The 12583-nt window shown below is 36.0% G+C and overlaps 1 protein-coding gene across 2 annotated transcripts in view; it reads left to right on the top strand.

Moving 5' to 3' along the window:
• The window catches only part of LOC140743556 (G-protein coupled receptor moody), a 69067-nt gene that overhangs the window by 54657 nt on the left and 1827 nt on the right, over window positions 1-12583 (top strand). The window contains exons 4-8 of one of the 2 annotated variants that reach the window (XM_073074933.1): window positions 981-1151; window positions 5774-5901; window positions 8537-8690; window positions 10506-10732; window positions 11647-11790. In XM_073074933.1, the coding sequence (XP_072931034.1) occupies window positions 981-1151; window positions 5774-5901; window positions 8537-8690; window positions 10506-10732; window positions 11647-11790 (824 nt within the window). Of the gene's footprint in view, window positions 1-980; window positions 1152-5773; window positions 5902-8536; window positions 8691-10505; window positions 10733-11646; window positions 11858-12583 lie in introns of both variants that reach the window. The other variant, XM_073074941.1, reaches the window with a different exon arrangement.

Genomic DNA, 12583 nt, shown 5'->3' with positions numbered 1-12583 from the left:
ATGTGGTACTAACCTACCTATGTATGGGGTACTAAGTGAGGCTATGAATGTAGATTTTACACTCATAACCTTTCTACACTGTAGAAAGTTCAAAATCTACATACAATTTTCGTTTACTGTAAATTACATTCTGAAACGTACGCAAAATTTTCATTCATAATTTACCGTAGGTATATGGCGACATTCCGGCAAAAAATCATGTTGTCTTCAAGTGACGGAATTAGTAGGTAATACTTTCCTGGATCTTTTTACTAAAACGTTATTGTGTTAAGTAGGCTATTTTACATACTTTAAAATATATCGAACTCGAATTTACATATAAATAACTTCATGATATTTACATTTACGTCCATTATTTTAATTCCTTTTATGTAAATGTTAAACTCCTCAAGTACGTAGTAAAATGCTATATCATTTTTACCTTAAATGATTAAAGTGGCGAACGATCATACCGTCCATGTGGCGGTAAATGGTCTTTGCCGCCGATGATCATCTATAATCAACTCAATAAAGCGGATTCTGGATGCGTTGCTACTCCGAATGAGATGCCACCCCACTTAGATATTTGCCTCGTGGAGCAGTCACCATACCGGTCTGACGCGCAGAGGGACCCAGGTTCGATCCCTGTCCAGACAGATAACTCAATGACAAATTTAGATTTCTGTTCAGGGTCTGGGTGTTTGTATATTCATCTATGTGTGTGTCAATGTCATCCACGACACAGAAAATCCTAGTGTGGGGCTGTGAGTGTAGAAAGCGTCTTCTACCGAAACTTTAGATACTCGGTGTAGTTTTTCTTGTCCGGACCATCCTCAGTTACAAGTTTCTTTACTCTAAATTAACATTAATTAATTAGGTTAGTAAGATAATATACTCGCTATAGCGGTTCTTCTCAGGACAGACTTAATTTGAACACCTTTCCATAATCTAAATTAACATTACTTAAGTAGGTTACAATTAACCATAATTTATAATTCCAGTCTCTGCATAGCCGACTTTCTCTTCTGCGCCGTGGTGCTGCCATTCGCCATATCCGGTTTCTGGACCAGGACGTGGTCCCATGGCGACGTCCTGTGCAAGCTGGTACCGTTCTTGCGGTACGGGAACGTTGGCGTGTCCCTGCTGAGTATCGCTCTCATTACTTTGAACAGGTGAGTCCCTTGGGTAAACACAGTACAATAGACAATAAAAACAGTGATGGTCTAATTGGCAACTCGGCTTCTCCATCAGGGGTCCGATTTTTCGAAACTTTCGCCAAGACCTTTGTATCTTGCAAATATATTTCAATTAGGACTACAAATTACGTGCAAAGAGATGCTCAATATATCTGCAACACTTTTACTCAAATAAAATGTTTACATTGTCATTTATCATTATCATTTATCATTATCATTATAATTTGATCCTTATAAAAGACACTATCCGGTGAATACTATAGTGTGTGTTAAATAAGTGTGTTAAAATAGATTTTTAAAAATCAGATTTAGCAATTTTAGTTTTTATCAAAATGGCCCTCGAAACTCCTTTCAGCATTTTTCACAATTTGTATACTTTGGGATTTGGACCTAAAAGGCCATTTGAAAAACTCACACTTATTTAAAAAAAAAACTAAGATATTTTGCAACGTAAACTTCGCTTACTGTGTTTTAGTTTAATCATTCAATTCAATATAAGTACAATGCTATCTGACATTCAATATTAATTCATTATGCAGATATCGTCCGAACCTCAACAGGATAATACTGTAAAGTTTTATTAATATCAATTCAAGGTAAACATCAACTATACAACTAAACCGTGTTCCTTTTACCTTCCTGTGTTAAAAATGTGGAAATAACATAAGCTATAAATATAATAATCAAACAACACCTTATATACTAAAATCCGTCAAACTGTTTAAACTGCAGGGCGTGTCAAAGAATTAGACATACATACATACACACATACACACATACATACATACACACATACATACATATGCGCTAGAAAAATGTTACTGTGAGAAAACGGCTAAAAATTCGAGTGCTAAAAAAAATGAACGGAAAAAAGAAAATGTATCCTTTGCCTCTCCCAAATTTAGACTAATCCAATGACTCCTCATTTGTTATATTTTGTCAACCTGTTTGGGTTTAGGGCGTGCCAAACAAAGAAACTTAGATACTTATATAAATACGTATATAAATAATCTTGCTTCGAAAAACATTGCCGCAGTCGGGTGAAAGTGTAGAGGTTCGTGTATCGTATGTTAGAAATCCCTTAGGTATACATTCAGTGTAGAATGAATATTGAATAAAGTGCAAAACGTGCTATATCGGTCATTACAAATATGCCGTTAGTCATACCTAAATACGGTAGTGTTGACTATGATCGTGTCTATTATGTGATTAATTCATAACAATCCTTGCTGCTTTCTATCCATAAAACACAATATGATTTCTATGGTTGTGGGTTGACACAAACTAAGACTTGTAAACATTTAGCCTGATTTCTACTTGGCCGGAGATCGAAACTCAAAGCCTCTCTGTGTAAATCCGATATGTAGACACTAGACAGGACTACTTCCATATTTTCTACACAAATTTTTAACTCATAGCAAAAGTAGTTATGACTCCCTTCAAGCCTGAACACAAGCAATTAATACTACTGTTAGGCAGAAATATCTAGGTGTGACAGAGGTGCCTTTAAAGTAGAACCACAAATAGCTCTCCTTCAATTTACTACTAGGGATTTACATTATTACAAGATATTTAACTTTTTAAACAAATTCCATACAATAACGTCAGCGAAGCGATTATGATTCATTCCATAATGCGAGTAATTTCCAATAGAGCAATTAAAAATTCTATCAGCGACGTAAGAACGTGACATCGGTTACGTAAAGCGCGCATAATAATGACAGAACGCATATTGAACATCATTTGAATTATTAAGTTTGTTATTATGTTAATTCAATGCCAATTATACTTAAATAGAGAACTTATGGTTAATATGTATGAATGAAACGTGATTTTGTACTTTGTGTATTAATTCATAAGGTGATAATTTGTGTAGTTAGTGGAAATACCAAGCATACTGGTGACTAGGGCTTCACAATAAGTTAGCAATAAATGTGTTTTTGTGTACGTGGTACCGTTGCGCCGAGAGGTACCACAGCCACACCCATTTCTAGCGATAAGCAGTTCTGCATTGCAGTAGAAGGATGTGAAAACCGCCTGACTTACGTTTGAGGCAATCTCGGCCTCAGGTAGATATCCAATCTTATCTGGTAACTTACCATCATGTGAACTGCATCCCCATTTACTACTTCTCACTTCTATATAATAAAAATAAAAACAGACATAAAATATTTCCTACACTTCATTCCCTACTTCCTACTCTTCTTACACTTACCACAATCTCAGAGGCAACAATGAATAAATTGTACCACTTATTACTAAGTACCTTCCTTCCGCGACTTCGTTAGTTTCGACTTGAGGTTTTGATGGTTTGTGAGGTTGAATGGTTGATTGAGGATTTGCATTAAGAATGAGTCATTACCATGGCAGTGTTTACGGTGATTATGTTGCATTTCTTATAGAGGTTTTAATGCTGAAAAAGTCGAGACGCAGCGAAAGAAAAATTAGATTACGATTAATTAGAATCAGAATACGCGTAGTTTATCTGGAAACCATATAGAACTTTCGATATTTGTGCGTTTAAAAGTTACTTAGTCAAATACTTACTAGTTGTGCAGAGACCTATGCAAAATGTGCGTAGAGTCCGATAGGCATTCTGGGTAATTGCCCAGAGCGGTAGAAAATGCCTGCAATGCACACAGTAACTTTCTTAACTGGAGTAAAACGTATAATATAGCTATTATTTTGTGCTAAATTTGCTTAAATCACATTTAACATTCCTTGTAATAGTAAATTACATTACTTAATGTTGAATTCACGCGACATTTCTCACGTAAATTAACATAAATTTAACTCAGCAATAGAAATAAATCTACGCAATATGATTTATGTTATAATTTGAGACAGTTTAACTTGATTAATTGGGATAAAGATCTATTTTATCTGTCTACGGTATTATAGAACTTAATTTATGAAGATAGATTATATCCCAATTAATTTAAATGCCAAAAACAATGAAACCGTGTATGACAACTTAAATTTTATGATTATTGCGATGTGATTAGCAAAATTCATAATAACTTGTGACTGTTATATTAGGTAGGCATTATATATAGGTAGGCATAACCTATCAATAGAGGGCTTCCAAGGTTCGAATTCTTGGCACACACTTCTGATTTTCCGGATACGTTGGCATTAGGATCACTTGTTTAAAGAAATGTAAAAAAATCGAAGAAATCTGCACATCTAAGAGTTCTACACAACTCTTATGTCTAAAAGAGTAAAACAATTCGCACATGAACAAAGTAGACTATGGTCTAAAACTGCTCCCTCCCTCTAAGGGGAGACTCGTACCCAGTAATGGGAAAGTAACGGATTGACGATCACCAAAATAATAAATTATTACTATATAATAAGAATAGAATAATTACATCAATATAGACGAAAAACAAACAAGGGATTAGCCGCTCTACCAAATAATTAATCCTTGATTATCGCGAATATTGATAGGCAAAGTACGGGCATAAGCTCTCCAAATCTCATCTCAATCATGTTTGGTTTCGACTAACAAGCTTCACGGGTCACCAGTTCCATATAATGGAATCAAGCATCATATTATGTAAAACAAGTGGGGTTCTCTTGTTAACGAATATCTGATTCATAATTCAATATATGTATTATTCGTTCTGATAAGTACTCGCTTGGTACTTAAGCTTACTTTTTTTATAATATGAGAGTAGCTTACGAGTATCCAGTCCGCCTCACCATCTCCTCACTTTTGCAACACCAGATGAGTGGCCCATGCATCGCCGTCTTTGAATACGAGCTTTTTGCATCTTTATTCTAGTTATCAATAAAATATTGGCATGCATTTCATATATGAAAACTAATAAAAACTCCAATATATGATTGAGGATCTTCATCAAATATGTGGTATTTGAATAAAACATTTTGATACAAATTTTTGTCCGCTCATGTCAGTTCTACTCAACTATGTAGTTTCTTTGATTGTGGTTACATGTGAATAGACACACACGCACAGACTGTCCACGTTCCATCCATCTCACAACTTTTGTAGGACACTTGCTACGATAAATTACAGAGCTTAACCGCCCGAGTGACGTAGGTTTGATGCGAAAGATAAATTTGGTTCAGGTGCTATACTTGATTTGTGGGCAGGGAAAAGTTGTTAGGTCTTCGTAACAAAAACTATAATGTATCTGTAACTATTTTACGCTATAAATGTTTCAATACTAATAATACGTATAACAAATACGTATAAAAAGACTCCTAAAATTACATTGTTTCTATTTTCTTTACAATACATATAGTGGTAGAGTCTTTTTACCACTCATGCAAATTGTTGAGATTTAATTTTTTGCGTTATATCTCCTAATGATAATTTTGTATGAAATCTAATATTTTTTCTTTTTCATACAAAGTTCATATAGAACCACAGAGGTAACCGTATGCTTTTACAATTATTTGCAAATGTTACCAATACAAAAATGTTTCCATTAAGTGTATGGCTGTAAAAATCGAGTGTTACATAGTTACAATTATTACCAAATATATTTTATTCGTAACCACACCAAAGAAATTAAACTTAATGCATTCTTTAATACACTCCTCTAATATTTATTTACTTTTTATTCCAGATATATAATGATAGCTCACCACAGCTGGTACTCGCGGGTTTACAGAAAACACAACATCGCCCTCATGATCGTATTCTCCTGGATGTTCTCATACGGCATGCAGATACCTACCCTCGTTGGAGTATGGGGTAAGAACTCTATTTATGATATAGATTTATTATGCTATAAAACAGTCCATCAGTAAGTGGCGACTGTCGTCCACGGACATTTATAATCAATCCCAGATAAGATTGCTACCTGAGGTACGCCACAGATGCATAGCTACGTCCAGTGTGTAGTATCCCTTGCTACACCCGTCAGAAAAGAACACAGCAGCGCTTAACACTGTTGGTATTACGCATGAATGGGTGTGACAGTGGTGCCTCCACAAAGGGCTACTATGCTACCTTTAATTGCGTTAATTTAATTAAATAATGTGCTAGAACTTGCGAATTGATTCGCATCGCACAGTGGTTGTTGTTGTTGGTCTCCCTGAGAGACGCTACGCCGCACGATATCACATCGCAGCAATTCGCATCGCAATTTTCTGCGTTGCGAATTCGCATCGCGTCGCATCGCAGTTTTGTGTTCGAGCCCTTTCCTAGAATAGGTAATTCTGTGATAGTTCAAAAAACAAAAACAAATAATTATAGACTCAAACCACGACAAGTCTAAAGTCAAAACAATTTTATCAAAAACATAAGAGTAGATACATTTAAATCATCTTGATATTTACTTTAACAGAATGTCATTATTTTTGTTTATCTAAAATGTTTATCCTCTAAAATTCAACAACTTCGTAAAAGGATTTGCAATTAAGGCTTGTTTAATACATATTTAACATAAATAGCAATTCGAATACTGTTCATAGTTTATAATTAATTTGGCTCGAGTTAAACACCAATAAAACTTTGCAGACGAATAGTCGAGGTCTCCCAACTAGCTATCTAGCTTCAACAATTAAAATACCGAGCCAACAATTAAATTGGTACCTAAAGGCTAATCTTCACTTCTAACACATTGTTATAAACTGGGGCCTACGTTTTCTAACTACTTACTACTTAATAAAGATAAGACTCGCTCGCGTTAAAATGAATTTCATGAATTAATTTACTCAACGCGGTCACTTCGCGACGAGTGTTCGTGTGGATATAAAACGATAGGGTGCAAGTGAAACGCGTACGGGTAAGATCCGTTTTCTTTTTTGGTCGCTTTTCCTGTCGCGTGTGTTTGACGCCCGCACTTGGATATGAAACGATAGGATGCAAGGAACACGCGTGTGGGCAAAATGCGTGCGGGCGTTACCACGCACGCCAGGAAAAGCGACCAAGAAAAGAAAGCGGATCTTTTCCTGTCGCGGTGGTTACGCTCGCACGTGGATATGAATCAATAGGATGCAAGTAACACGGTTCGGGTAAGATGCGTGCGGGCGTTAACACGCACGCCAGGAAAAGCAACCAAAAAAGAAAGCGTTCCTTTTCCTGACCCGGTGGTTACGCTCGCACGCGTGTCAATTGCATCCTTTCGTTTCCTACCCAGACGCAAACAGATCTCAAAGAGATTACAGCGAGTTATTTCATGTGTGTGTGTCACGAGACGCGTATGTGTTTATGCCCACGCACGACAAGAAAAGCTAAAATTTGGTGGCCTACTAAAACATACCTACTTTAACCTAATCAAAACTTAAGTATAAATAACAAAAAAATATGGCTATTTTTTATTACGAGTATGTCATCTTATGGGTACACAAAAGTGCGCATGATATGCAATTACCGGTCCCATTATTTACTAGTATTGAATTAAGTAATAATGCTATTTCTATAAATAATGTGATCCAAAAATCCTTTATTCCTAGTCACTTTGTTACAAATAACGCTTATTTCGAGAGCAAGTGGTTCCAAACTTAGGCATTTTTCTGATAATAATCCCTGAAGACAAATCATCAAACAACGGTCCCTCATGTCTCTAGACCAAAAGATTAGGCAACTTTATGAACAAGGAAGTTTTTGTTTTCGTTCCTTTTTATTTTGGAGAAATTATCTCGAACCTTTTTGGCTTTAGACGCATAGAACTTATAGCAATGGTATAAAACTTTATGATTGTTTATACACAAACCTTATGGTTTATTAGTCATCATGCCTATCTGCGGGTCACAGATTCTAGAGTAAGGCGCCGGGCAGATTCAAATAATTTATTTTAATATTTGTTCTGAACTTTGAACTTGTATTAATATATTTGCTTTTTATAATTGTGTGTGGCATATATTTAAGATTCACAGTATGCTAGCTTGCCTATCGAGTATTTTTATTGTGGTAACAGTCTATCTATCAGAACTATCTCTGAGATAGAGATATGAATTTTATATTCAGAGATAGAGATAGCACAGAACCGCGATTTTGTATTTACGATTTTGAACTATTAACAAAATGAACAACAGACTCAAATTTATTATGTCTATACAGAAATGGTTGGGCCATAAGATATTCATCATATACCTACCAACATTTTTTGGTCAGGAATTCAACCTAGGCCTTTACATAAAAAAATGTTATGAGTAAACAATCCTTATCACGTAGGGGTATGAAAAATAGATAGTAGCCGATTCTCAGACCTACTGAATATGCATATAAAATTTGGTGAAAATCGGTAAAGCCGTTTCGGAGGAGTACGGTAACTAACATTGTGACACGAGAATTTAATATATAAGATGAATGTAAAACTCCTTTACGTATTTTATAATAGTTTTCGTATTTTTTATAAATCTATTTTTGATATAATTTTCAGGAACATTCGACTATGACGCGGAATTGGGCACTTGTTCCATCATACCGGACGCGAACGGCCGATCATCCAAAACAGCACTGTTCGTCATCGCTTTCATCGTCCCCGCGATGCTCATCTTCATCTGCTATGCTAGGATATTCTGGGTTGTGCACAGGTAAACATTTTCTTATTAAATAATCAAAATTTATTAATAGTCTGACATCAAAGTCTAAATTTGGCCAATTCAAGCTCCAAACGCGGCTTTATTTATTATATAAGAGTAGCAAACGATCATGCAGTCTACCTGATGGTAAGAGGCTACAGCTGTTCATGGACATCTATAATCAATCCTAGACAAAATTAGAATCCAATCCGAGGTCGACCACTGATGCGCTATCTCTGAGGACTAAGCTGTAACGCCTCGGAAAAGTATGTCTCCCTTACCACACACTTCAAACCAGAACACAGCAGCGCTTAACACTGCTGTTATTAGGCAGAAATAGATGTGGCGTCGGTGCCCTCGGAATCGAACCATTGAGAGTTCTACCTTTAATACGCGGCTACGTTTCCTGTGGTCAAACCATTACTGTCTAACTGTTGAGCACGTGTTTCCTCTCGGGACTTCAGGTTTCCTTACGATGGTTTCCTTCACAAATATAGCAAGTGATTATTGATTACTCCAATGCACAAAATTTTGAAAAATCGGAAGTGATACCAGAGATTCTAACCCCAAATCCCTCGATTGAGAGGTTGAATTTCCATCACTAGGTTATCGCCGCTTATTGGTTGCTTGCATATTCATCAACTTTAAAAAATATTACGATATATGTAGTTACCGACAAGCCATGAGGTTATATGCGTTTCAAATATACCTACAATACACATAAGTATATAAAAGTACAACTGTTTTCATACCCTTAAAAGCCTTATCTTTATGGTGCCGGAACAAGACAAGTAATGTCTTGAGGTTTATATTTTATTAACGACTCTCTGTGGTGTCATAAAACATGAACTTATTTATGGGTATATCCTCTCATAGCACTCACTTATCTATGGGGCTTTGAGTAATTGATAAAGTAGGATTTATATTTAAATATATAAGTACTTATAGTAGACTTCGGCTTCTTACTTCAGAGGTCCAGGGTTCAAATCTAAGTCATTTCTGATTTTTAGAAATTATGTGCCCTAAGATTAAGTATCATGCTGTGACGGTATTGAAAATCATTAGGACGAAAACTGATCGTGAAAGATATTTAATACTAAATTATCAAAGATATATGAAGTTACCAATCCAAACTTGGTCATCTGAAAGGTCTGTGCCCAGCAGTGGGACGAAAATAGATTCATAATGTGAATACGATTTTGTCGTTATATTACTTATACTATAGTGCTATGTTCTGTTATTAATTAATTTCAATAAATGAGTTATAACGCTAACAATTTATATTGGTACCTAGTGTATAAATTACAGTTATAACATAATTGAAGACCTTATCGCTACAACAATAAATATCATAAAATTTATGTAACGAATCGATTATATCTGTTACATAGCATTGAAAAACATACCAATATTTATAAACAGGAAATAATCGATATATAAAGAGTATAGAATCGCATACAATTATCGGGCGAAATTAATTAGAAAGATTATTAATCGGAGCCTGAACATTATCACTGAAATAATAATTATTTTTAATATTAAAACATTACAAAATAGGTGTTATTTAGTTTTTGTGACGTCACATGCAATATGGCAGCTGTATGATGCCATTACTTGAATTGAAAAAAAAAAGTTTTCATAACTGCATTATAGGCATCAAATGAAGGAGTTCATCGAGAATATTGCAAAAAATGCATTTACCTAATTTTTGCAGACTTGTTTCTTTCTTTGTTATTTTAGCTTAACGACCAACGAATAACGAAACGAAAGGAATATTAAATAGACTCCTAAAATTTTACAACCTGCTAACAATGATTTCCTTTTCAGTTCAGAACTACGGATGCGTGAACACCAACGCTCACAGCACACGGGACCTGGTACCCTCAACAACGGCAGTGACAAGAGGTCCACAGTAAAAGACACGAGAGATACTAAAGCACGGCGGAATGAGTGGAGAATCACGAAGATGGTTCTGGCCATCTTCCTCTCCTTCTTAGTCTGTTACCTGCCGATTACGATCGCGAAGGTTGCTGATAGCCATGTGCAATTCCCAGGTAAGATTTTTTATAAGATTTAAGTAGCAAACGAGCATGGAGTCCAGCAGATAGTAAGTGGTCAATGTCGCCCACTAATGTTTTACGAACTGTATATAATATATTTTGGCAAAGAGAGACCTCCCGCCGGGTGATCATGCCCGGGGAGCGGCCGTGCTCCAACAGTCTCAGTTCGGAGCTTGTATATATGCAAGATGTTTAGAAAACTTCGATAGCGTGATTCAGCAGCGCCATTGTTGACGAGTAGCGGTAAGTTACATTATCAAAACAGTGTTTTACGTGGAGCCGATCACTTGCGTTGCCACTTCCGAAGTCTGAGACGGTTGTTTCGTATGTAAGTCAACCGGCATCCTCTCTGCCACCGAAATCATGTGGACTGCATGCTCCTTTGCTACTTCTATATATTTTCTATATTTGACATTAGAACACTATGAAGAGTTGTATTCAGCTTTGTGGATAGAAATAATAGAACACCTGTTTTACTACTTTTGGAAAACCAATTAGGGGATGAGATAATTATAAGATTGTTTGATACGACTTCCCAACCACTTTTGTCTTCAGCGATTTTTTGTAACATACAAACCAATATACGTTTGAAGGTGGTAGAACACTTTGTGTTTCGACTGGAGGGGCACCTCCGACACACCTATTTCTGCCTAATAACAGCATGTCTGTCTGTGTCCTGATGTGGTATGATAGATATACTGTTCCGCGGTGTTCTAGCTTAGACCTCAGGGTTAGCGGCGCATCTGTGATCGACATCAGGTAGAAATCTAATCCGATCTGGGATTGATTGCAGATGTCCATGAACGGCAGTAGCCACTTACCATCACGTGGACTGCGTACTCGTCTGCTACCCCTATATTATTTAAAAATATATATTTTAAAAACCTCATATTTATTTTCAATTTCAGTATTCCACATAGCAGGCTACCTGCTACTATACGCGAGCGCGTGCGTAAACCCAATAATCTACGTGATAATGAACGCTCAGTACCGCGCCGCGTACGCCGCGGCACTGTGCTGCCCCCTGGCGCGCCTCTCCGGGCTCACCAGCGGTGCGTATCCATCCACCGCATGCAAGAAAGATCGTACCGTACTCGCCTCGTATATACGAACTTGAAGGTATCATTCATTTTGGGAATGTTACACGCTGTTTTGTTAACTGTTGTTACGTATCAATATAATTAAAATATGTGGTACCAATAATAATGAAATTGTATTGCTAATGGTTAAGTTATAAGATTGTTGAGTTACGTTAGGTTGGGTTATAATGTGTTTTTTGTTATTTAAAATTTACAAAGAAAGCTAAAGTTAAAGTTATATAGGATGATTTATTACAATAAGAAGGTTTAGATCGGCTAATTATTGCAACGAAATCTATATTTTTTATAAACAGCGTGTTACACAGCCTTTCATTTGAGTTTGAATAAAAAATCTATCACTAGTGGTATCACTTTTCTTCGTAAACATTAGATTTAAATTCATCCATCTTCCTGTGCCTGCATAGTACGCTACAATTGCATGAACAACTTAATAATAAACAAAAGCTTCTAAAATGACCAAAATTGAAACGCATCAATAATATTAACCGCTACTATGCTTTGGTTATAATTTCGAATCGTACCTAATTTTCCTTTTATGAATTAACAATTTAACTAAACTTTATGGCCATACGGATTAGTACCTATATTATAGCATCTTATAATTTAAAGAGACAATACAATCAGCGATGTACCTAATTACCAGGGCCGGATTTAGAGGTCTAGAGGCCTTGGGGCAACAAAGGAGTGGAGGCCCTCTGGCCCCAAATTATTTTCCGAATAAAATAACCAATTTTTTCAGTTGAGT

The sequence above is a fragment of the Epargyreus clarus genome, unplaced genomic scaffold, assembly GCF_041222505.1.
Source record: "Epargyreus clarus isolate Ecla_fem2 unplaced genomic scaffold, WU_Ecla_fem_2.2 ptg000001l, whole genome shotgun sequence".
Classification (NCBI taxonomy): domain Eukaryota; kingdom Metazoa; phylum Arthropoda; class Insecta; order Lepidoptera; family Hesperiidae; genus Epargyreus; species Epargyreus clarus.
This window is presented reverse-complemented; position numbering and strand designations above follow the sequence as displayed.